The sequence below is a fragment of the Pleurodeles waltl genome, chromosome 3_2 (assembly GCF_031143425.1).
Source record: "Pleurodeles waltl isolate 20211129_DDA chromosome 3_2, aPleWal1.hap1.20221129, whole genome shotgun sequence".
Classification (NCBI taxonomy): domain Eukaryota; kingdom Metazoa; phylum Chordata; class Amphibia; order Caudata; family Salamandridae; genus Pleurodeles; species Pleurodeles waltl.
The window spans coordinates 85,248,199-85,275,318 of NC_090441.1; the positions used below are offsets into that span (position 1 = coordinate 85,248,199).

Sequence of the window (27,120 nt, forward strand, 5' to 3'; positions counted from 1 at the left end):
AAAGAAATGCACAATGAGATCCAAAAATACTCTGCCTCCTCTACAGAATAGCGTCGAATATTCAATGTGAATAAAATATTCTAGTTATATATGTCCACAAAGTGCACAGATAAGAAAACTAGGTTGCTTGGGGGATGGGTACCACCAAAAATAAGGCCCTTCCATGTCTCAGTAAAAGGTGGGTCAAGGATTCTTGAGGATTCATTTTCCACTGACACTAATTAGTGACTGTCAAGTACAGGGACATTGCGGGTGAATACACTGTATTAGGTAATTTCCCTCAACATTGTGCACACTCTGGACTGGCAAGGCTTTCTGTCGCAAATCCTAGATCAGCAAATTAATTCTCGATTAGCACACTGTTAAATGTGAATTTTAATCCCAAAATAATGTTAAATTCAGGGGTATCTAAAAAGCTATAAACCTATTGAAAATGTGAGCATTTAGGAACTAAATAAAGTTTTTAGTAATAACTACCACAATCCACCATGGTTCACCTTCTCATTTTTCACATTGAAGTAGCTGCTGTTGAGCAACAATCACCTTACTTTCCTACTTGTCTGCATGTAGACAAAATCCAACCCTACTCTCCAATTATTGGCTTGTGTTGCCCCAGCGTGAATATTTTGCCCTCTGTAGCACTTGCACCTTCTCTACTTTGTTTATGATGACATCTTGTTTTTTTCAGTATTTACTGTAGGTCAGATTGATATATTTCATTTTGCGCTGCACACCACAAGCAATCTAGCCTAAGCATACTGAAATAAAACTTGAATTGGCTGGATGTTGGAAGAATCTAGAGAAAGCCTTAGCCTGTTGCAACCAGTGCTTAGGATCAAGTCTTTAGCTTGGCACTTAAGTTACCCAAAAAATAATCATACACAAGCATATATGACAAGTAGGCAAAGCCCCACCCAAGTCATTCAGACCTTGGATCTCTTGGTCCATCTCATTTTCTGGCAGTCAAAATGAACGAGTTACTTACCTTCGGTAACGACTTTTCTGGTGGATACATTAGCTACCTGTGGATTCCTCACCTCATGAATACTCCCATGGCGCCAGCATTCGACGGAAATCTTCTTACTAGTCTCTGCACGTCGACGAGGACGTCACTGTCTCGCACGCGACGCCGTCTGACGTCATACAGGCAATAAGAGGTCCTCGACGACGTGCAGACGTCAGTACCAATCATTTTTTACGTGCATGAGAACAACCAGGCAATGCATTGAAAGAGCAAGGCAACATCCATTATATTGTAAAATACACCACATTGTATGAATAACTGTAAATCTTTTTATGTACATATATATATATATATATAAAACTCTCTCTTTTAAAATATATACACACACCAAGTATATACATAAAGATATATACACATATATATATACAAATATATTATATATATACATCTATTGCACCCTCAAGGACCAAGAGGAGCGCACTCAAGGATTACTTGGCAAGACCATAAAGGCAACGGGGAGGCGGGTGGGACCGTGAGGAATCCACAGGTAGCTAATGTATCCACCAGAAAAGTCGTTACCGAAGGTAAGTAACTCGTTCTTCTGATGGATACAACTACCTGTGGATTCCTCACCTCATGAATAGAGTCCCAAAGCAGTACCACGCCCGGCGGTGGGTGCCTAAATGGTCAAACCAAGAAATCCTGCAGCACTGACCGTGCAAAATGGCCGTCCCTTCTAACCTCAGAATCTAAACAGTAATGTTTTGCAAAAGTGTGAAGGGACGACCAAGTTGCGGCCTTGCAGATGTCGACCACAGGAACACCTCTGGCTAAGGCCGAAGTGGCCGACTTAGCTCTGGTGGAATGAGCTCTAATGCCCTCAGGAGGATCCTTCTTTGCCAAAGAGTAACATATTTTAATGCAAAGAACAACCCACCTGGATAGTGTTCTCTTGTGGACTGCCTTTCCTCTCCTCTTGCCCACGTATCCAATAAACAGCTGATCCTCCAGCCTGAAATCCCTTGTTCTATCGATAAAGAAGCTCAACGCTCTCTTTGGGTCCAGACGGTGCAGTCTTTCTTCCTCTTTGGAAGGATGAGGCGGAGGATAGAACGTGGACAAAGTAATTGCCTGGGCCAAATGGAAGGGTGAAACAACCTTCGGGAGGAAAGCAGCCTTGGTCCTCAACACCACCTTATCCCCATAAAAAGTTGTATAAGGGGGTTTTACTGATAAGGCCTGCAACTCACTCACTCTCCTTGCTGATGTTATAGCTATCAGGAAGACTGTTTTTAAAACCAAATACCTCAAGGGGCAAGAATGCATAGGTTCAAAAGGGGACCCCATAAGGAAAGTCAGGACTAAGGACAAATCCCATTGCGGCATAACGAATGGCTTTGGAGGATATTGATTTAGAAGACCTTTCAAGAATCTGATAACAATAGGGGATTTAAATAAAGATGGTTGGTCTGGAAGACATATGAAGGCTGACAAGGCCGATAAATAACCTTTAATGGTAGCCACTGCACAACCTTTTTGCGCCAGAGATAGAGCAAAAGACAAAATGTCCGATAGATGAGCATGTAAGGGATCAATCTGCCTCTCTCCACACCACGCAACAAATTTAGACCACCTATTAGCGTAGATAGATTTAGTGGAGTGTCGCCTGGCCGCTAATATAACATCCACTACCTCAGGCGGGAGAGAGAAGGAACTCAGGTTGCCCCGTTCAATCTCCAGGCATGTAGGTGCAGACTCTGGAGGTTGGGGTGTAGAACCTGCCCCTGCGACTGCGAGAGGAGGTCTGCCCTGAAAGGGAGACGGAGCGGCGGGCACGTTGAGAGTTGGAGAAGATCGGAGTACCACACCCTCCTTGGCCAATCCGGAGCTATTAAGATTACTAGAGCCCGGTCTTGGCGAATCTTCCTCAATACTCGAGGAATCAAGGGTATGGGAGGAAACGCGTAAAACAACTGGCCGCACCAGGTCATTTGAAACGCGTCCCCCAACGCTTCCTGCATCGGATACTGAAGGCTGCAGAACAACGGACAATGCGCGTTCTCTCGAGTGGCGAACAGATCTACCCGAGGAAACCCCCACTTCTGGAAGATTAAACGGACTTGATCTGGATGGAGACGCCACTCGTGGTCTGCCGAGAAGTGGCGACTGAGACTGTCCGCACGCACGTTCAAAACTCCGGCCAGATGGTTTGCTATCAAGCAAATCCGATGGTCCTTTGCCCAGGACCATAGTCGAAGAGCTTCTCTGCAGAGAAGGTACGACCCCACTCCTCCCTGCTTGTTTATGTACCACATCGTGGTAGTATTGTCCGTTAGGACCTGTACCGACTGACCATGAAGGGAAGGGAGGAAGGCCTTGAGAGCCAGACGTACAGCCCGTAACTCTAACAGATTGATGTGAAAAATCTGTTCCTCTGGAGACCAAAGACCTTTGATCTCCAGATCCCCCAGATGAGCTCCCCACCCTAGAGTGGAAGCATCCGTTATGACTGTTGTCACTGGTGGCGACTGCTGGAACGGCTTTCCTTGTGAAAGATTGTTGCTTGCAATCCACCACTTCAAATCCACAGCAGCATCTCTGGAGATCTTGACAGTACCCTCTAGATCCCCTCTGTGTTGAGACCACTGCCTTCGGAGGCACCACTGAAGAGCCCTCATGTGCCAGCGAGCATGCGTGACCAACAGAATGCAGGAGGCAAAAAGACCGAGCAGACGAAGGACCTTGAGGACTGGAACTACCGCTCCATTTCGAAACATTGGAACCAAATCCTGAATATCTTGAATCCGCTGAGGCGGAGGAAAGGCCCGACCCAATGTTGTATCCAGTACTGCCCCTATGAACAGGAGGCGCTGAGAGGGCTCTAGGTGAGATTTGGGCTCGTTCACCGAAAAGCCCAGGTCGAACAACAACTGGGTTGTTGACTGCAGATGACGCAACACAAGCTCCGGGGACTTGGCTTTGATTAACCAATCGTCCAAGTAAGGGAATACTGCTATCCCCTTCCTTCTGAGCTCTGCCGCAACCACCGACATCACCTTCGTGAAGACTCGAGGTGCTGAAGTAAGACCAAACGGAAGGACCGCAAACTGGTAGTGTTGCGATCCCACCACAAACCGGAGATACTTCCTGTGTGACTTGAGTATCGGGATATGAAAGTAAGCATCCTGCAAGTCGACAGACACCATCCAGTCTTCCATGTTCAACGCCAAAAGCACCTGTGCTAGGGTCAGCATCTTGAACTTTTCCTGCTTGAGGAACCAATTCAAGATCCTCAGGTCCAGAATTGGTCTCAAACGACCATCCTTCTTGGGAATCAGGAAATACCTTGAGTAAACTCCTTGACCCCTTTCCTGCTCCGGGACCAACTCCACCGCGCCCTTTAAAAGGAGGACTTCTACCTCCTGTTCTAGCAACAGGAGGTGTTCTTGTGAACAATACGAAGGGCGGGGCGGGATGAGGGGCGGAAACTCCCGAAAGGGAAGGGTGTAGCCTTTTCCCACAACACTGAGAACCCAAGTGTCCGACGTAACAGTCTCCCATTTGGTGAGAAAATGCTGTAATCTTCCCCCTACAGGAGAGGAGTGAGTGGGAAATGGTGGAAGCCTAAGGCTGCTTCCCCTGCTGCACCCCGCCAGAGGATGAGGAAGAGGCAGAGTGCTGCTGAGAAGCTCCCCTGGTGCGGACCCTACCCCTCCCCCTAAAAGATCTATAGGGATGGGAAGAGGCAGGTTGCTGATATCTTCCCCGAAAGGAAGAGGAGGAAGAGCCACGCCCAAATCCACGAAACCTCCTGAAGAATCTGGAAGAGGCCGTGGAAGAAGGAGCTTGGAGTCCCAGCGACTTAGCCGTGGCCCTGCTCTCCTTAAACCGTTCCAAGGCCGAATCAGCCTTAGCCCCAAACAGTTTGTCCCCATCAAACGGGAGATCCAACAATGTGGACTGTACATCTGTCGAAAAGCCCGAGTTACGGAGCCAGGCCTGTCTCCTTTCCACCACAGTTGTGCCCATTGCTCTGGCTACCGAGTCGGTGGTATCCAGTCCCGTCTGGATAATTTGGGTCGCAGCAGCCTGGGCATCAGAGACAAGATCCAAAAGACCCTGGGGAAGCTCTGTAAACGAAGAGGAGATGTCATCCATCAGAGCATGAATATACCTCCCCAGGATACAGGTTGCATTGGTGGCTTTTAATGCCAGACTGCAGGACGAAAAAATCTTCTTCGACTGCGCCTCCAGCTTTTTTGAGTCTCTGTCCCCAGGCACCGTCGGAAAAGAACCAGGCGCTGACTTGGACGAACAGGAGGCCTGCACAACCAAGCTCTCCGGCGTAGGGTGCCTAGATAGGAAACCAGGATCAGTTGGAGCCGTCCGATACCTCCTGGCCACGGCTCTGTGAACTGCTGGGGAAGATGCCGGCTTCTTCCACACCTCTAAAACCGGATCCAGCAGAGCGTCATTAAAAGGTAATAGAGGCTCCGCCGCGGCTGAGGCCGGATGCAACACCTCTGTCAAAAGGTTTTGTTTCGCCTCCACCACCGGCAAAGGCAGGTCCAAAAAACTAGCTGCCTTCCATACCACTGTATGAAAGGAAGCAGCTTCCTCGGTATATTCCCCCGGGGACGAAAGGTCCCACTCAGGGGAAGTGTCCAGCCCACTGGCCGACTCCAGTCCACGCAGCCCATCACCCGAGTCCTCTAGCTCTCCTTCCTCTAGAGCTCGTTGGTACTCCTGCTCCTCTAGTACCCGGAGAGCACGCCTCCTTGAATGCAGTCGTTGCTCAATCCGCGGAGTCGACAATACCTCCGCCGAAGTCGGAGATCGGCGCCGATCTTCCGAAGCCACCGACGCCGCATCCGGCGCCACAGGTAACTTCGGCGCCGACTGAAGAGCAGATGAAACGGATGGACCCACCGGAGTCACAGGCCGAAATCTCGACGTCGACGGGATGGGAATCCCTGGGGCCAATCCCTCCGAAGCCATCGGAGCGGCCACCGGCGCCGACACTGGCGCCGAGCCCACGTTCCCAAACGGGAGAAAGGGCATAAAGGGTGCCGGCCGAAGAGGCGCAGGATCACCCAAAGAAAAGGCCAAAGGCCCAGCCGGAGCACCCCCTGGAGCCATCTGCTGGAAGATGGCATACATCGCATTCAAGAATGCGGAACTATCGGCTCCAGGGGTGGGAAAAGCCGGATACTGGGGTGCCTGACTCGGAGGCGACCCCGACGCCGGCCTCGGCGTCTGCGCCGGAGAAAACACTTGAGGCTCCAATACCTCAATCACCGACGCCTGTCCAGGCGAAGTTGGAGACGCCGGAGAGAGCAACGGCGTCGAAGGATGCGGCGTCACCGTGGGGCTGATCTCCCATGTCCTCCGGCGCCGATCCGGAGACCTGGAACGAGCCTCCCTTGAATGACGCCGAGATTCTCTACGGCGCCGGGAGTCTCGATGACGCCGATGTTTTGGAGAAGACTTTTTCTTATGATGCTTCTCCTTTGACTTGGCCATAAACAGCTTCGCCTCGCGTTCTTTAAGGGCCTTCGGATTCATGTGCTGACACGAATCACAAGTCGAGACGTCGTGGTCGGAGCTCAAACACCAAAGGCAATCGGAATGAGGATCCGTCACCGACATCTTGCCTCCACACTCACGACAAGGCTTAAATCCAGACTTTCTCTGCGACATTATTTCCACAGAGAAAGAGTACGCAGCAAGATATACACTGTAACCGCAAGAGTAACAGTTGCTCCCTCAAAGATAACCGTTTCGAATGCACGGAAAAAAGGGAACTGACGTCTGCACGTCGTCGAGGACCTCTTATTGCCTGTATGACGTCAGACGGCGTCGCGTGCGAGACAGTGACGTCCTCGTCGACGTGCAGAGACTAGTAAGAAGATTTCCGTCGAATGCTGGCGCCATGGGAGTATTCATGAGGTGAGGAATCCACAGGTAGTTGTATCCATCAGAAAGATGGGTTACTTTGGGCTGTCCTCCATGGTACCAATGCTGCCAGACGGGCCTGGCCTGAGGAGACCCTGTATTGAAGGAGATTGGTGGATGCCCACATCGGGTACTGGAGCGTTGCTGGTCACCGCATCATGCAAAGAATCAAAGGCACCATTTTGATCCACAAACATCTGTGGAGGGAGTAAAGAAGCAAGGATGTCACGCTCTGTATTGATGGTATAACCCTAGATTCACCTGCCATCACTACTAGTATTTACCAACGTCTTAATTATGAATGCATTTTAACGATTTTGAGCAACAGTCATCAGATCTTTTAGGGCTTGGCTTATCTTTATAATATTCATTGGCAACTCCTTTGTTGTTAGAGCTCCAGCAGTTTTAGGTGATTGCCAACATCTGTTCAGGCCCAATGTGTAAACTATATACTGCAATGCGAAGCGCGAAAGTGCTATGAAAACAACACTATATAAATCTGAAATTCTACTAGCTACCACAGATGAAACCTCGAAATGCATGTGGGATATTAACATTAGCTTATGCGGGTATTACCATATGGTTGGATACTTCAAACTCTAAAATGTGAAAATTGCATTGATGCCCCTGCCAGTTCACGTTTCCACTGAGGTCTATGCACCCCGTATCAACGGTGAATACAACCGGCTGTTACGGGTGCTCTTGTCCTTCTCATGTATGATTTTCAATAACCGTCATATTCAATAGGATACAATACAGCATTTCCAAATGCTATCATCACTTGCAATGTAATTTCTATTTTGTTTACCATGGCTGACTGGTAATGATTTGTGCTGCACAAAAGGATGATGGACGGAGTACTGAAATTTCAAACACTCACCACCAGATCTGGGTTTAATCCAACGTTCTTTTGCTCACTGTTTTTTACCTTTTAATGTTAGCCCCATTTGTGTCCCTCTTCCCTCTCCCTGGGATACACTTGTCCGTTGTTTTTCACTTTGCAATGCTTATTTTTTTGTTAATATTGCAATTATTCACAAGAAGTTGAAAGCATGTGCTAACATATTTTTGAGCAATGGTACACTATGAATAAATATTATGCCTAGCAAATTCAAAACTGAAGTGCTCTCTACTGTGATAAAGTGGAGTGTATGTAATATCATATATATGAGACGTCTTTGATTCGAATATTACTCTCGTTTATTTGTTATAATTAAGTTGGCCTTGAGTGGGGCCTATCTCCGCCAGCTTAGCATGAGACGAAAACACAAGTAAAGGGAAAGCGGTGAAGGGTATTCAAAACAAATGATGTCACTGAAGTACTGATAATCCATAGCTACCAATACAAATATATTTAGCGCAGCCTTCCATTCTGACACAATCTCAATTAGGCTATCATCTAAATAACGCCAGATAGCATAGGTACGACTGCAATGCAAATGTTATTTTATAAAAATAAATTAAATCCTTTCAACTTAATCTGTAACTACTTACAAAACAGTACAGACAATCCAGAGGTAGTTAAATCAAGTCACATAAAAGAAAAGGGACATTCATTATAAAACGGAAGCACTTCAAACACAGAGCCAAGGGTATATTTCAAGATGCAGAAACACCTTGTGTACAATTACACAGAGCAGAGAAGAAAGCAAGCGAGAGGAGAGATTTCCCCTTAACTTTAGGGCCTGGTGTACCGATTCAGAGGAAATAAATCCACCCATTAGTGCCCAGTTATTGATTCATTTTAGCATGCTGGGAAGAGTTTCAGAGAAATAAATACTATAATTATATTTTTGTGATACTCTGAAACCTTTTATAGGGCGACCTCACTTGGAAGTAATTTCGCCTGATATGGTGGTGGAAAATCCACTTTCCATTGACTGGTTGACCCACCAACATTTTTCCCTGTCATCTTTGAACCATTGCAAAAGGGATGGCTGAGCCCCGCCAAAAGAGTTATCGCTGGCAGTATATCTCCAATTTACCGGACTGTAATTCACTGGAGATCCAGTCATTGGTGGTAACTGCATAATTGTTTCCTTTTGATGTACTTGTTGCTAATGCTCTTAAAAAAAAATCATGCCATATGTCTACGGTGAAATGGGAGTACCTGCAGCACTATGAATTATGAATACATTATCAATTGATTTTTCCTTGTCTCTATCAGTTATTTACACACATTTTTACTACCAATTCTCTCCTTTATTTTGTTCAGGAATATGTGGACTACTATGGGGGGGCAGGTGTGCAGCACATTGCTCTCAACACTTCTGACATCATACAGGCGGTAAGAACAAGCAGTTACATGATATCTTTGAGAAACTCAGACTTCAGATTTCTATAACCAAGCAACATTTACCATATTTCAACACGCATTTATGCAACTACTGCATGGAATATCAAGTAACCCTTCAAAATGCAAGAGATATCTTCCATTCATACAGAAAGAAGGTCAGTCATGTGTACTTACTTCAACAGGAGTCAGAAGACACATAGAGGCTGTCATTCTTATGTATTATGTCTGCAAGGTGGAGTGGGAAAAAATAGTAATGAGTATAGAAACCGCAGACAGAGATTATCATCCTGAATACATATACTGAAATCGAGTCAAAGGTTTTACAAACATACAAACCACATTTGGGACCAAGGGCCAGATGTATGACCATTTTGTTTTGCGACTTGCAATTTGCGATTTTTTGCGCGAAATGTACAACAGTGTCAACCACACTGTTTACGATGCGTAAATGGGTCGCAAGGGACATGTCTCATCAAATTTCATGAGGCAGGTCGCAATTTGCGACCCATTTGTGTTTGGCAACAATCACAGGGATGGTGGCCTGCTGGGGTCAGCAGACCACCATGTCTGTGATTGATTTGTCAATAAAGCAGAAGTTATCTTTTCATTTGTTTAGTGCTGGCAGTGGTCCCTAAAAATGTTGGCACCCCCATTCACAAAAGGGAATGGGTCTCCTGGGGATCCCTTCCTGTTTGCGGATGGGTTACCACCAATTTGAAACTGGTGGTAACTGTAATTGTTTTGTGACCACATTCATGGTCGTAAATCAATCTTACAAGGGCCTGCAAGTCACAATTAGGAAGGGATGCCCTTGGCACGCCCCTTCCTAATTGTGAGTCGCAACCCCTATTTTGCGCAATATAGGGATATTAAATGCAACAAGGCCATTTTGCATTCGCAGAATACGAATTTAGCTCTTTTAGACCGGCAAAATAGCTTCGTACATCTGGCCCCAAGAGATATGTATAATCAGGCTGACCGAAGCAAAAAACAAATTACTGCAGCGATGAATAGCTTATAGCCCCTCGAGATTAATAATAGTAAGGGATGTGGAGGACAGCCTTTACTCAACCAGGGTGATGGAGTCAAATACTCTGTCGCCCTGACAGAGTACTTGCCTTCCACCTTTAGAGATGTCATTAAGCCCTACGGAAATCTCTTAACATTGGAAGGAAGTGCACTTATGGCGGTTCCTGGCAATGTGTTAAAATTTTGATGGGTGGCTCCATCATACATGATGGCCGCCAGCCAGACACTGAACTTGGGATTTTTGTTTTAAAAAAAGATCATAACTAATGGCCCCCACACCATGAGAAGAGTTGTCTCCCATGGTGAGTTGGGGGGGAATTTAAATGTTTTCACTACCCCTTTTTTCACAGCGGGTTGGGAGAGTGAAAACCGACCGTTCGACCTCAAACTTTTAATTGGGCGGGTGGTTGAATGGCCAAAATTCTGACAGCCCATTTTCAGTCGGGACGTGGGAGGGGCAGGCAGACCGAGGGTTTTGAAGAGAGGGTACTCTGTTGCATTTTCAACTGATTACCCTTTCCGCAAAATTCTAAATTGGACCCTTAGTTTAAACAAAATAATAATAATTTGCATAGACTGTGGCTAGATTAGTTGCTGTAATAGTCATTAAAACAATCCATTGTTTTTTTAGTTAATCCTAGACACCGCTAGCTCCAGTTAATATCCGTTGTATCATGCAGAATCTTCCAAAGCTCTTTGTCCCTGCTGTAATCTCTTTATGAGATGGTAACCACGCTCATGTCAAACCCATGAGTTTGGTTGGTTCATGGGCTTGCCTTTTAAAATTAGCTTGCTTTCATTAGTGAAAGGCGTACATATGTCATAAGTTTTCCGGTATTTAGCCTCCCTCAAGCCCACCGGCCAACTACTGAAAACATACGAGGATCCATGAATTTCTGTATGGTTTCTGGACTACTTTTTTCTATTTATTTACTGCGCAGCGCGATCTCGCTGGGCAATAGTCGAGCGCTTTGAATTGCATCAATCCCGTTGCATGGGTAATTGCATTTTTGCCAATAGTACGTTTGACTGGGAGCAATGTCCAGTTTGGAGTTTACAATGCAAATAGCTATTACTCGAGCAAACTCGAGCAAACGCAAGACCCATTGCATTGCAAATGCTTGCTGTATTTTGTTGTAAGACATTTTTAAAGTATTCACATGTGTTTTCGTGCTTCTAGCTTAAAACGCAAACTATTTTTGAGACTATGAATTGACACTTTTCAACTATTTTTTATTGTTTTTTACAATGAACATAAAACAAGTACAACATCAAAACCATATCTGTTGTCAACAGAGGGTCAATTGCTCGTCAGCAAAAATCAAGTTCTTCATTCATAATCCAATAATATAGTATGATAAACAATTTAAACAATACAGATCATAGCAAGTTAAAATGAAAGGCATTGCCAGACGTAAAACGTACTTTGGTAATCATATTTCTGGTCAATACATGATCTTCTTGCATTTTCCTCACGTTATGAATATTCTCCAGGTGTCAGGAATCTTTTCCCCGACAGCTCTTGAGTGAAAGCTGGCAGTGCCTTGCAGCTCTAGCAATGATTCACCAACCAGGCATGATCTCACAGGCATATACTAAATGCCAACCTGTACACTGACAATTGTTCCGAATCCTTTTTTGAACTCCAGCCAGGCATGCGTAGAGGAACCTTGATAGTTATTATATACAGCACTGACTCATCATGAGAGGAGAGCAGGCAGTGTGTTACCTGCAGGAAGTCCACATCTCAATAAGAAAGATAAGTAACATACATCTGATGGCTTTGTCTTATTGCAGATTCCTACCCTTAAAAACTGGTCCCTTTTCAATACCCTATCAGAAGCAGGAATGCGCAATATCACTTACTTGAGTAAGTCATGCAACTCAGCCCTGGCAAAGTATCGGTTACTAACTGCTGGGCTGTGAGATAGTAAGTTAAGCACACCTATGCAAGACTGACCCAGTGCTTAATTCGAGCAGGTTGGGGCACTGGCACCTTTTTTGGGGGACCAGAACTTATTTTTCCAAACCTGATATTTACAGAGAGCAACAGATGAAAAAAACACACAAATCGAAATGACAGAGGGAGTGAGTCACAAAAATTGTCACATAGGAAGAAAGCAGGAACCAGCAAGAGTGAGATAAAGGGACAGGGAGTATCTGATAGTGAAATAAAGAGGCATCAGGTGGATTTAAGACCTCCAGCCTTCGTATTTGGTGAGCCGACGTTTCACTGTATGAGCTGCAGGGTCTGAACAGAGCTTCGGGCACTCTTTATTTTACAAATCAAGCACTGGGATAGCCATGTTGCTATCTGTCAGATTTAAGCCACCTGAATGCCTCTGGTGAGAGGCGAGGCAACAGCCGTGGTCCTAGTAAAGTGGGCACGGAGACACATGAAACTAGACAGGGCATCCAGGTAACCTTCAACTGTAAGCACTGCCAGCCCCTGCTGTGAAAGACACATTATTGAACACAGAACGTAAGAAAGGAGCAATATAAAGGGATTCAAACCTTCTGACTCACACTACTGTTGAAATTTGTTCCAGTGACCTGTATAGGTTGATCTTATAGAGGTTTTGTGTCATCCAAGATGACATAATCTTCATCAGAGATGCAAAAGGACTGTAGCTGGTACTGCTCAACCTCTATGTGTGCATCTGCAGCTTTGTGAAACGGGGTGAATGCCCTAACTAATCTCCTGAGATAGATATTCAATCCTGCAAGGGAGAAGATAAGGCAGCTGAATACTGACTCACAGAGCAGTGAACCAGATCCTTTCCCAGTCTCAAGCAATTAGGATCAGCTGTACCTTATCCACCTCCACCTTCTGAAGGACTTACAACAGGACCAGAATTGATGGCAACAATAGACATTGAGACCAAATAAACCTTAAGGCATCCCGCAAAAAATCATTCAGAGCTGCACATGGTACAAAACTGAGATGACTGGGCAGCTGCAAAGAAATCTATGGACAGCAACCCCAATCTAGAGAAGAATGTGTCAGTCACTTTGGAGTGCAGTTTCCACTCATGATCCTTCAATGAGAAGCGAATGTGATATTGATAGAGCCTACTAGACGTACCGCTAATGGGAAAATAGACTGTTGATGTGCCCGCTTCCAAAGGCAAACCACCTCCCAACAAAGGGTTCATGACCCCACACCGCCCTGTCTGTTGATGTAATGGATGATGTTGGGAGTTGCTTGAGAAGGACGGGAGAAATGCATTCATAGCAAGGCAGAACATGTGTAGTCCTAGCACATTAATGTGCAGAAGCTGTTCCGTCGTGGACCACAGGCCCCATGCAATCCTGTCACCCAGCCAGGAGGCATCAGTTGCCACTTTATCATGTGATTGTGAAGGGGTAAACGAACAACCTGCTTGGAGATTGGAGAGGTCCATTCACCAGTGCAGGTCTAAGTGGATCGAGTGGATCTGCACCTTAGTCTAGAAACTCCCTTGGTGTTGGAGCTACTGCAGCTGCAAGCCTCACTGGAGGAACCTCATCTGCTTTTTGGCATGTGGAACCAAAACGATCAACAATGCCACTAGCCCAAGCGGACATAATATCACTAAGCCCAGGAGATGATCCTGAGTCAGAAATCTTGTAATCAACCACCTAACATTCCATGATCCTATAAGCACTAAAGGCACCCATGAGTGATTCCACCTTCACCATGCAGCTGACCAAGTATAATAACACATGGGTTCCTGGCCGTCTCAGTGACACGGCCACAATTGACACCATTTTCGTGAAAACACAAGAGGGGGTCATCAGCCAGACCGGTAAGACCATTAACCAATAGTGCTGGGATCCTACAGTGAACCTCAGGTAATGCCAGTGAGTGGCAAGCACTGGAAGATAAAAGTAGACGTCCTGGAGATCCAGAGACCACTCTCCTCTATTCAATGTCAAAATAATTTAGATCAGGAAAAGCGTCTTGAGCTTGTCATGTCAAATGAAGTAATTTAGAAGGTGGTGATCCAGGATAGGTCTCAAAGCTTCATCCTTCTTGGAGACCAAGATGCAAAGGAAACAGAAGCCCATTCTCCTTTCTTCTCCTGTAAAGGTCCTTTCTTAAGTAGGAAATAAGCTTCTGCATCCCTTCAGAATTGAGGTATGGCAAAAGAATGGTGGTCCAGAGAAAGGGACAGGAAGAGCAGGGTGTTGCCTGTGCGGATCAGCTGGATGAAAAGTGGGAGATCAAACACCCTACCAGAAAGTAATAGTGCAATAGAGGAGAGTCCTACTGGATATGCACCAGCAGAGACAGCACAGTGTGGTGAAGACTGGATCTTCTCTTGTGATGGCAAACTTAAGCACAACTCCTGTCACGCAAAGAGTAGTACATTCACTGAGGTGCCTGGAACAATTGAGAAAGTTCACTTTGCTGGGACTGCTGAACTCGAAAATCCTAAATTTCCTGTATTTCTGATGGAACAGCTTTGCAGGTGAGGCCGTGTCCAGTATGTAAGCTGTGGCCCTACTTTTATTTAAATGTTCCAAGGAGGAGCTAGCCATCACTCTGAAAAGCCATCTCTGTTGAAATGCATGTCCATAACCATAACTTGCACATCTCCAGTGGGATACATCCAAGAGTGCTGGCGCAGTGTAAAAGCTGTACCCACAGACCGAGCAACAGTGTCCACAAAGCCAATGCTCACTTCAGGGTCTGTTTTGACGTATCTAGGCCATCACTCCCCTGGTTGAAGAATGTTTTGGCATGCTACCAAAGATATGTTTCACCAGTTCCTGTAAGGCTTGGATATACCGATGTAAAAGTTAGCATTAGCCGTGTATAGAGAAAAGCTGCTGGAGGCAAAATCCTTGCGACCCAAAGCATCAAGCTTCTTGCATCACTTATCTGGCGGAGCTTTAGAAAAGGTGCTTAGTTCTCCTTCAAAGTAGACAGCAGAACAACCAGAATTTCTGGTGAGAAGTACACCACTTGGAGAGGTCCACAGCCTCTGGCTTTGAGGCTTTGGACTGGTTGTCCTGAAAATGTTTTCTCCCATACAGCTATTGTAAGGAATGAGACAGCCTCAATGAACAGAAGCAAAGGTGCTGCAGAACTTGTGGAGGATTGCAAACTTTTTTTCAGCATATTAGACTTCTCTTCTGCAGATGGCAAACAAATCCTCCAATGTGGCAAACCTTTGAGCCTCGGAAAGAGGTTCATAATATGGTTCATATATCAAATCAAACACTCTTTATTCAGCCACTAGTGTGCACTGATCTTCTCCATTCCCACACAGATGCTACTTCCTTCTAATGACAACTTGGCAGGCAAATTGTGTGGCATCACTATCGACTTCAAGATCAGGACCAAAGTATGGCCCAAACTAACAGGGTGTAGGGCTCCATGCCAGTTCCTACTTCGCTTTCGGTGCCAGGGCCTGAGCGCATACAAGCACGTACTGGGTCAGAGTTGCAGGAGTTGAATGGTCCCAAAAACCAGACTGTTTCATCAAGGAGAAAGAAGACTTCTCCTTATTGTGTTTTTCTGTGAAAAGACCTCTTATGAGAACTTACCCTGGAAGTTGACCCACCTTCGGGAAAAATAGTCTGATTGGGAGTTTCTCTTTAGCCTTTAGCCAAAATATACATGCCTCCACACTCACAAGGAGAGTTGGAGGCAGTGGCGTCATGATCTGACCCTGGACACCACACGCAGTAATTGTAGGGGCCAGAAAGAGACATCTTCTTGCAGCACCATCGTCAATGCTTGAAGCCTGAGCTCCTTTGGGGAGACATTTGACCTAGTCACTGTCAAAAGCTTGGGAATTCTTGGGAGTCACCAAGAGAGATCTCTGGACCAAGTTGATGATGAGTGGAAAAAGAAGAAGTGACGCCAGTGCATCGAATTGGACCCTAATGTACCCCAGTGACGTCACATCCGCAAAGAGTTGCGTAGCACCCTTAGGTGGTTCTCTGCAGTCATTGCTAGGGAAAACATTTTTTTGGTCCAGTTTAAAGTCTGGAAATAGTTTCATACAGTGAGGGATCTGCTAAAAGATGTATTAATCAGAATTGGAAGAATACCAAAAAGTGGCAGGATTTAAAATAAATATGATGAAATCCGAAGGGTTCAGCAAAACATCTAAATGTATAAAGCACAATAACCCCTCCAAGTGGTCCATATTGCGTATACATCATCTGAAGTACACCTGCAGGTTTGACAAACACATGCCGGGGTGGGCAAAAAGCAGGTGCCAAAATGACAATAATTCCCAAAATACTCAATATCTTACAGACTGCTATTATAGCACATTGGGGAAATGAACCTCCATCTGCAAAGGCGTGTAAGGAGATACATATAAGCAGAAGGGAAACTATGAATGAAGAGGGCTTAAAGCTCCTCTCAGCAACAAGGAGGAGGAATGGTAGCATTATGTAAAGTTTTCTAAAGCACAGCAAATATTCCAAAGGGCAACCTGGCAACAGGATAGATTCAAAGCAAGAACATCAGTTTATCTAGGAAAGTCATGTTTTAAGCCTCTTTCTGAACTGATGGACGGAAAAGATAGCACTGAAACTGGAAGGAAGAGACTTCCAGAAGCAGCCTAATAAGAGACGCAGAGGGAAAAAAAGCGGCTTTGTAAGATGCTAGGTATGTCAGCCAAATTGACTGAGGAAGAGCAAAGAAGATGAGTAGGTCGATAGAAAGTGAATTTTTGCCTCAGATAGGTAGGCCTGGTGTTACAGAGTGCTTGATCAACAAAACAGAAATTTACAACAGTACGCATCAGAATCAGAAGCCAACAGAGGTCTTTAAGCTGAAATGAAACAGCAACAGGAAAATACACTTTCAAGATAAGACGAGGTGCAGAGTTTTACAGAATCTTCACCCACTGGGAGAGGTAAGAGAGTTGCCGTTTTCCAGGCAAGATGTGATAAAATGCGATCTTACGAGAGAAGGCAGGAAAAAGGGGGATTACTTTTCTGAGCACCCCGAGCACAGAAAAAAAAGTAGCAGCATGGCCGGTGCTTTATCGTGGAGAGGGCCCACAGATCCCTGACGGCGTGACTCCAGGCCTATTGAATTACATGGACTGCAACGCCATTTTGTGGATGTCCCGCTCCTGAGACTCCATACTTTGTAACTCTGCCAGGATCATGATTTTCCCAGATTACACTTTCTGTGTTCAACAACAGCGCCTCTCCTCAGAGGGTGAAGCAGAAAAAACAACGCTGCTCCTTTTAGATGGTGAAGCAGGAAATCTCTGTTGTGGGAGTACAGTATATGGTGCTCTTCCTGGTGCGCCTCAAAGTGCTGTTTTGTGGCAAGTCTTTGATTTTTGATACCCCTGAAGTGGCTTGGGAGTGGGCGGAGAAGAGACCACGACTGGCCAGGGTGGCGGGGGCAGAGGGTGTTGGGAGTCACATCCAGAGCGACCCCCCCCCTGTACTCGGCCAGTCCCCCAGAGAGGAGAAAGCTGAGGCTTGCGCCGATACAAAGCGACTGGTTCCCGCAGCTCCACAGGGGGAAGAGGGGATAGCTCTGGGTGGGGCTGAAGCCACAGCCCCTTCTTCCCCAGCCCTGTAATATAACTCTGATTTGGGTCAACCAGACCCTCTGCCTCTGCCAGTTATTGCGCCCTCTTGACGTTGCCTTTAATTGTATCGTATAACATTCTACTTGTTAGAGTATGGAACTGACGACTGATTGATGTATAATTGTTGGTCTTTCTTGCAGGTTGTCACTCAGCCCTTTGGCCCAGTCACCTAACGTATATTCATTTCCTGCGGCATAGCATTAGCATTGTTTCCCTTTACAGTGATGTATGTTGGATGCTGGGCAGGCCCATGGAGTTCTTTGCCAGCTATCTGTTCACACCCCTTGTTATATGGGTGGAGTTTTTGGGCTCACTTCAGTGCTACTGTTATTGAGGGGGTGTACTCCCCGGTGCACTCGAATTGTGGCACCTTGACGCTTGCACCTCAACAGGTACTTTAGTTATTGAAGTATGGGGGGATGGGGACAAGCCTTCAGCATTAAGGGCCTGATTACAACTTTCGCGGAGGGGGTTAATCCGTCCTAAATGTGATGGATATCCCGCCCGCTGTATTATGAGTTCATTATATCCTATGGAACTTGTAATACGGTGGGCGGGATATCTGTCACATTTGGGACAGATTAACCCCCTCCGCCAAAGTTGTAACAGGCCCTAAGTTTCTTGATTGCTGGGTTGCCTATGATTAAGGTGTTTCTCTTGCTCTTGTTGTTTCTTTCTTTTTGTTCCCTCCCCCTTTTTTTCTTTACTCTTTCCAATTGTACCACTGCCAACACATACACATCTATTTGGGCCCCGTGACCACTAAGGCCCCAGGCCCTAAGCCATATTTCTTCACTGTTCCCCATGGTGACTGACCTGTCTGCAGATAGAGGACCCGGGTCCCTGCGACTGCTTACATGGAATGTCAATGGTATTCTTGACAAAACCGAATGAGGGGTGGTTTTGAGAGCAGCTCGAGGAGCGCTTCCTTATTTCCTGCTCCTGCAGAAGACCCACCTCAAGGGTAACAAATGCCTGTTTGGGGCCCATCTAGGTTTTACTTGAGTGTTTCACTCTGGGTTTCACAGGGGATCGAGAGGTGTTGCTATACTCATCAGGAGAAATGTCCTCTATCCACATCTCCAGAGCTTGTTGGATGCTCAGGGTCCATATGTCGCTAACTCAAGACTCCCTGATGGCAGACCTTTCTCCCTCATTAATGTGTACGCACCCTCTACCCTCAATGAAGCACTATTACACTCCATATGCGCTGTGGTGATGGAATTCCCAGCAGGGCCCTGGATTCTTGGGGAGGGGCATAAACTGCATGGTGTCACCCCAGCTAGATCGGTCTTTGGGGGTTCCGTGGCTTCCAGGTCCCAGACACCCCTCGCCTGCTTCATGGTCAACATGGGGCTACTCAATGCCTGGCGTTTTAGTCAATCAACAGAGCAGGAGTACATGTTCTACTCTGGGGTCCACAAGCCTTTCTCGTGCCTGGATTATGTCCTCCTTCCCAGAGCTCTGGAATACGATGTGAGGCTCCGAGGATTATCAGATCACTCTCCAGTGGAGTTCAGATTAGCAGCAGGTGAAGGGAGAGGTCCCCCACATTGGAAACTGAGTCACTGGACCTTACTAGATGTCCGGCTGAGGGCAACCCTTCACAAAGCAACTCAGGACCACCTCAATCGCAATGTGGGTTCTATCACCTCCCCAGGAGTTTTGTGGGAGGCATTGAAAGCTACTATGCTTGGTTTCATCAATAGCTATAGGACAGCCCACCAAGGTCATGTAGATGTTGCAATAGAAGAACTGAAGACAAATCTTGTTGACGTAGAAGCCCAATACTTAACCTTCCTTGATGCAGCAGTTCTCTGCAACTCTCTCCATACCAGTGCCGTTTTATGCCAAACACAAATGGAGGAAGCACGTGCTGAATGGACAGCACCTCAAAGATGCATTTACCAATGGGGTGATAAATCCAGCAAAACCCCTTCACTGGCTGTGCTTGCCGTGCTTTCGCAGGACCCCATCCCGGGCGTCCTTGAAATACAAGGGGACCTGATCTCTGGGGATTGGTGGATCGCCAAGGCCTTCACTGAGTACTATAGGGAGCTCTCCTCCCACAGGGACATTCAGGAAACCTTGCCAAATGGAGTTGTTTGTCCGCAATCTCCCAAACCAGGCCACCTCCACGCGTGACAGGAAGGTCTTAGAGGCCGACATCGCAGTGTAGGAGCTGGGGATGTCCTCAATGTAGCTCTGGTCGGGGAAGGCACTGGGGCCAGACGGCCTTCTGGACTAATTTTATATGGTGACATGGGCACGCACAAGCACCCACCTGATGGAGGTCTTTCAAGAGGCCCTGAAGGGCAAGCAGTTCCATCTACCTCTTAGGAACAGCAGACATTATAGTTATACTCAAACCTCACCAACGGTCATATCCTCCCTAGTGCATCCCGATCAAGCCAGTCTCATGCCCGGTTGCGCCTCGAGACGTAACATACTGTATGAAATGCCATTGCCCTTTCCCAGACTCAACACACGGACAGTGCACCACTACAAGTGGCTCTCTGCAAGGCCTTTAACTCCATAACCCAGTCTTTTCCATTCCCCCTCCTACACAGAGTGAATGTTGGCTCTTGCTTCATTAGCTATATACAACTTTTATGCACAAAACTGTTCACGCAGATCAGGGTAGGTGAAGCCACCTCTGCACCTTTCCCAGTGGAAAGTGGTTTGCATTAGGGCTGCCCACTCTCTCCACTTTTATTTGCCCTATTCACAGAGCCCTTGGCGAGATGGGTCCGTATAGATGCTCAACAAAGCGGCTTCAAGTGAGGTCCTGGTCTGGAAGAGAGGATAGCATTACACATTGACGATGTGCTCATTTTCCTGACTGATCCCCAGGAATCGGGATGGCAAGCTCTCCAGATGCTAGTCATCTATGGGGATCTCGGGCCTCCAGGTTCATCCCAGTAAATTCTTTGTATATCCAGTTTGTGGGACAGGGAACAATTGGTCCTGGGCATCGGGACTTCGGATACTCTCCCAGGGGTTCTGCTATCAATGAATCTTTACTACCATAGATGAAGCCCGAGCGTGGATGTCTAACATAGAAACCCAGTGTAGGAAAGTACCCTCTTTCTTGATATGGTTACCCCCTTGTTCTGCCTGCTGTCAGTGTGGTTGACTGTGTTCACTGGGATCCTGCTAACCAGGACCCCAGTGATGATGCTCTCTCTCCCAAAACTCTGTATTTCATCCCACATTTGGCACACTGGTGCTCCATTATAAGTTCCTAGTATATGGTACCTAGGTGCCTAGGGCATAGGAGTTTCAAGGGATCCCTATGGGCTGCAGAATATATTTTGCCGCCCATAGGGAGCCCAAGCAAAGGGTTCTGCAGGACTGCCATTGCAGCCTGCATGAAAAGGTGCAAGCACCCTTTCACTGCCACTTTACACTGCACCAGGTCACTTATAAGTCACCCCTATGGCAGGCCTTAGAGCCCAAACGGCATGGTGCAAAGTACATGCATGTGACAGCACCCCTGCACTAGCAGAGTTGCCCCCACGAACTCCAGGCCCATTTTCCCGGACTTGACGAGTGCAGGGATGCCATTTTACGTGTGTATTGGACATAGGTCAATGCCTATATCCAGCTACATAATGGTAGCCCCGGACATAGGCATGTTCAGTTTCACACATGTTGGAATCATACCCCAATGCTTTTGCAAGCATTGGCTGTATGACCCCATGCACTTTGGGGGCTTCTTAGAGGACCCCCAGTATTGCCATTACAGCCTTATGAGGGTTTCCAGGCAGCCCAGGCTGCTACCACCTCCCAGACAGGTTTCTGCCCTCCTGATGCTTGAGAAGCTCAAGCCCAGGAAGACAGAACAAAGGATTTCCTTTGGGAGAGAGGTGTTACACCCTCTCCCTTTGGAAATAGGTGTTACAGGCTTGGGAGGGGTAGCCTTCCCATGCCACTGCAAAAGCTTTGAAGGGCACATTTGGTGCACTCCTTGCATAAACCAGTCTACACGGTTCAGAGACCCCCAGTCCCTGCTCTGGAGTGAAAGTGGACAAAGTATTTGTGTCACCAAAATAAAGTACCTTTATTTTTGTAACACTGAGTGTTTTCCTTCATGTGTGTAAGTACTGTGTGACTACAGTGGTATTGCATGAGCTTTGCATGTCTCCTAGATAAGCCTTAGCTGCTCAGCCACAACTACCTATAGAGAGCCTGGCTTCTAGACACTACCTACACTACACTAATAAGGGATACCTGGACCTGGTATAAGGTGTAAGTACCATAGGTACCCACCACACACCAGGCCAGCCTCCTACACCCGGCTAGATCAACTAATGACTGATTTGAAACACTGCGGTCGCTACCCCTTTTCCTTCTGGGTTGAGCGGCTATTTTTAAAATGGTGGCCCTCCCTCTACTCCTGTATCAACTCCAAAACGATCTATTCTCCGCGCTGCTGTCCTTTTTCTCCTGTGCGGAATACCTCTTTTGGGGCTTCTTGTGGACTTGGAAAGGGCAACACTTTGCCCTTTCCAAGGGTTATAAAAGCACATTTGATGGCGGCATCGCCACCCCAGACATACGATCCTATTACAGGGCGGTGCAGCTCACTGTCCTAAATGAGTGGTGGTTTGGGGGCATTTCGGATCCCGCCTATTCAGGTGCAGGGTGGGCGCTTGACTCACATACTCTGTTACACCTGTTGTTTGGGGGCCCGATTCCCCGACCTCTCCCTGCGGCGACCCGATTAGTACTAGGGACGTGGAGAACAATGAGGAGAGCCATGGGTTGGAACGAGTGACTTACGAAGAAGACACCTTGTGGAAGGGTACTCCTCTTTGCCAGATGGCTAGCCTCCCGGGCTTCCCCCACTGGGATTTAATAGGTATCTCTAGACTGGGGGACGTCCTAGATGGGAACATGGTGAAGTCCTTTACCACCCTTCAGTACGAATTCCAACGCTATCAGTCCCAGTTCTATAAATATCTACAACTTCGCCATTCACTCACACCTTACTTGACCTGTGCTGTGAATATCCCGGAATACAACCCTTTAGAGGTTAAAGTACTACTGACCAATATTAAAGACCACAAAATATCACTTATTTACAGCTCAGTGGTGATTAGTGCTCGGGACACCTTTCCAGCCCTTAGATAGGTGTGGGAATGCGACCTCACCCTATTAGAGGATGACGACTAGAGACATGTTGGCATCCTTGCGGGGACAGTGACCTCTTCTCCGTTCCACCTCATTCAACTGAAGAATTTACACAGGATACATTATACCAGGAAAAGGCTGTGTAGAAGGGACCTTATCAGCTGACTGTTTACACTGTTCGATAGCACCAGGTGACTTTTTACATACAACATGGGGATGCCCTGCCCTAACACCATTTTGGAATCGAGTTTACGCATGCATGGTGGGAGTGTTTGGCTTAATCCTGAAACGATCTCCACAGTGTTCAATTGTACATCGATGGCAATAAATACTGCAGAGCCCTATTATGGCTGGGCCTCACGATGGCTAAGCGTGACATCGCCAGGGCATGGAAGGAGCCAACTGCTCCCTCGCTGGAAACTTGGAAAGACCACTGGATGTGCCACAAGCGTCCTATATACATTGCCAGGGTTTGCCAGAAACAATTGTTTAAAATTTGGGAATTCAGGGCTTGAATCATGTCCACAACTCCTGAGCTCCCTGGAAGCCGAAGTCGGAGTATATATTCACCTCAGGGGCTGCGTGGGAGTCGGGCAAATTTCGGGAGCAGGGCATCTCATCGCTTTTTTTTCCCTTTTCTCCCACCCCCCTCTGTGCACACCCGCTCTATGGGAGTTGGAATGGTAGTGGGTGTTTTGTTTTTGTCACCTTCACGATTATATCATTTGTTTTATGTCTCATTTTTGTTTCTGCAACATGGTTGGCATTGTTTATGATTGGCCATAGGAGTGGATTGGATAAACATTGTTACATTGACTGTGTTGTGGACAATTTTGTTTTTGTTTTCCTTGTGTCATTTCCTCTTTCATTACGGCAAAACCAATAAAGATAAAAAATAGTTTGGGGAAAAAAGGTACGTCTAACAAAGGCCCCTGCTGGAACTCTGCAATTGATGGCAATAGCTGAAAAGCAAAATGTTGGAAGAGAAACAGCTTGAGATCTTTCAGATAGGAAACAGCAGAATTAACGGGCAGACTGACAAGGACCTGTCCAGTCGCATAGAGGTATTGGTCTACCATTGCTAAAACGCTAACTGAGGTATGCATTTGCTCGTCACCACCTCCATGAAAATAATGGATAATGTATGAAAAAGGTTCTTCCGAGACATATACAAACTTTGATATGTCTGGGACGTCTGGCAGCAAAACTAGACTAAACGTTTGCCCCATGTATAAAAAGAATCTAGCCCACATATAGGGGACACATGACCCATTGCTTGCCTCTTAGTTTACTAATAGCGTTGCTACTAGGGGAGGAGTGTTTACGTTTACACACTCAATTTGAATTAATATATTTTTTTTTAAATATAAATAAATACATAAATTATAAATATATTACTAAGGGATGATGATGTTCCAATAAATGCCCAAAATCCTTCCAACTAACTTACGGCTTTTCTGATAAAACTATATAATGTATTACCAAATCCGTGAAAATCTGGTTTCAGAAAACATTTATGCTTTGCACTTCACCAAGTACAGTGTTCTGCTCTGTTTTCACCCTATTAAATATTTTTTTCATCACACAGAAATACAAACAATGGGCTTTCACAAAACAAATATATTTTGAAATGTTTGTACAGATGGCATAGCTATTTAAATGTTATGTGTTAGGAAAAAACTGTCAAAATCCTGGAACTTTGCAGTCAGAAGGAAAATTAATTGTACGACAAACTGACTTTTGACCTCTGTCTCTGGACTCAGAGCAGATGTGACAATAACAAGATTTAAAGGCCTCTTTCACTTTCTGACTGAACAGAAGTCTTGTCAACTGCCAGAAGGGGCGAGTAAGACCTAAAATTAGCTCGACCTCATAAAATATGGCTCGCCATAGCGAGTGGGCGGAGTCCTGATGTGGCATTTCAGGGAAAACAAATTTTGAAAACAGGGCTTGTCTGCCTAAACAGGAAGATCTGGGAACTTTGGGCTGCATATTCTGGTCTTAATATTTAGGTTTATGATATTTTATTCAATTAAAAAATAATAAAAGGAATTATAAAAAATAGCAGACTGGCACATGCTAAGGTTAAAGGCACTTGCATTGAACAGGGAATGAGAAACAGTATCAAAGGCTGCTGATAAGTCAAAAAGGACAGAGTGATGAATATCACTGTCCCAAATTGGGTTCTTAGTCAAACAGATGAAACAGGAAACTGAAAAGAAAAGGTGTGGTACATACTGACCACACTTTGGCATGGAGGCTGCTGTGGTAAATACTCTAGATATTGAAACATTGATAAGTGACAATTTGGTCCCTAATAGGAATGGAAAAATTAGCGTATAACATCCATGCAAGGGAAAGGTACTTTGGTGAATTATTTGGCTGGAGATTTCCAGGAGGTTAGCTACATAAAGCAATTGCACATCCTAGACATTATTGAAGAGTCCCTTATTGGTGAGACTAACATAGCTATCTACAAGAGCCCTTCAGAAGATCTAATCTAATCTAATCTATTGAATTTGCAGAGCGCATAGCTACCTGAAGGCTTCTCACCACTTGGGAACAACCAGGACACACCTCACCGCATCTGCATACAGGGCCCAGGAGAGGCAACTATTTCTGAAAACAGTCATGTTTTCAAGGCTTTTCTAAACATGGATTCCGAGTCTATTTGACGCAATCAGATCTGCAAAGAGTTCCATCACTTGGGAGACAAATATGCTAACGAGTGGCCTCCCCATTTTACGGTGTGGATTTTAGGTACAGTTATGAAATGTGCATTCGCCAATCTCAAGGCCTTTCCAGGGGTATAAGGTTCAATGAGAGATTGTAGTAGCTGAGGGCCTTTATTGCGGTACAGCCTATGAACGATACAAGGACTCTGAACTGCTCCCACTGTTCAATCGGGAACCAGTGAAGGTCACCCAGCACCCTTTTTACTGACTGATGCATCAGAATATTGAGAAGGAGGCCGGCTGCAGCATTTTGAATGACCTATAGCCTCTTTATTACGTGATAAGGGGAGCCAAGGTACAAGGAGTTCCCGTAATCCAGACAAGAGATTAAGAGTGCATGTATAATAAACCTTCTGGAGAGGAAAGGGAGAAGATCTAGCACTTTCCTAAGCATTCCAATTCTGCCATATTAACTTGCCAGACACCTAAGCTCTTTATGGGATTTTTAGGGCTGGCTTTGTTATCTAGAGCATCTGTCCAGGGAATCAGCGCCTGGTTGTTAAGGTTGTTGGCCAGAAGCATGAGCTCCATCTTATCCCCATTACGTCTGAGGCATCAACTGGCCATCCCATTGGAATCCTCCTTTAAACAGGGTGCACGTTGTTGGGAATTGGAGCAATGTTCTGAAGACATGGACTTAACTAATTGGGTGTTGTCTGCATACAAGACTATTGTCAACCCAAAAGCTCGTACAATCTCAGCCCACGTCTGCAATTCTCTAAATGAGTACTGCATGATCAACAGTGTGAAATGCGGCACTAAGGTACAAAAGGATGACTCCTACAGAGCCTCCTTGATCTAAAAGCCACCTGAGTTCTTCCATTACAACTAAAAGTGCCTTTTCGGTGCTGTGCTGCAGTCTGAACCCAGTTTGTGTAGGGTTGAGGATTTTGTTGGATTCCAAAAAAAGCAAGAGGTACTGGCTCACATGCTTCTCAAAAAGGTTTGGACAATTCTGGCAATAGGGAGATGGGCCTATAATTTCCCAGACATAGTGGGTCCAGACATGGCTTTTTTTAACGAAGACTTTACTACTGTATGTTACCATTAAAGAGGAAAAGACAGACTCAATAATTCCTGCAAGAACTCCTGCAATAGTTCCTGCAAGACTGGGAAAATGTTCTCTGAACTTTGTTCCAGAAAGTGAAGGGAAGCCGGGTCAAGGGTAAAACTGACTTGACTAGCCTAAATAGTACTGAAAGATGGCTTGCAATAATGGAATGGAAAACCGACAGACCTTATTCAGGGTTATCGAAAAGTTTCCTGATTACGGAGCGGTCGTCCTATCGGGAAAGGATGAGTAGATGTCTGCTATCTTCCTTAGAAAGAAGGTGGCCATATCATTACAGCATGCCACTGTTGGTTCCAGTAAAGAGCTATCCATTCTAAACTCAGTAAGCGATTTCCAGATCTGAAAAAGTTCTCTAGGCGAGTTGGAGGCTTTTT

At 46.0% G+C, this 27,120-nt stretch overlaps 1 protein-coding gene across 2 annotated transcripts in view; it reads left to right on the top strand.

The window, feature by feature from the left end:
• The window catches only part of LOC138286509 (4-hydroxyphenylpyruvate dioxygenase), a 560,744-nt gene that overhangs the window by 463,380 nt on the left and 70,244 nt on the right, over positions 1 to 27,120 (top strand). Inside the window, exon 11 of one of the 2 annotated variants that reach the window (XM_069226859.1) lies at positions 9,135 to 9,206. The exons of the other annotated variant lie outside the window; for it this stretch is intronic. Coding sequence (XP_069082960.1) covers positions 9,135 to 9,206 — 72 coding nt within the window. The remainder of the gene's footprint in view (positions 1 to 9,134; positions 9,207 to 27,120) is intronic. 2 annotated transcript variants of the gene reach the window in all.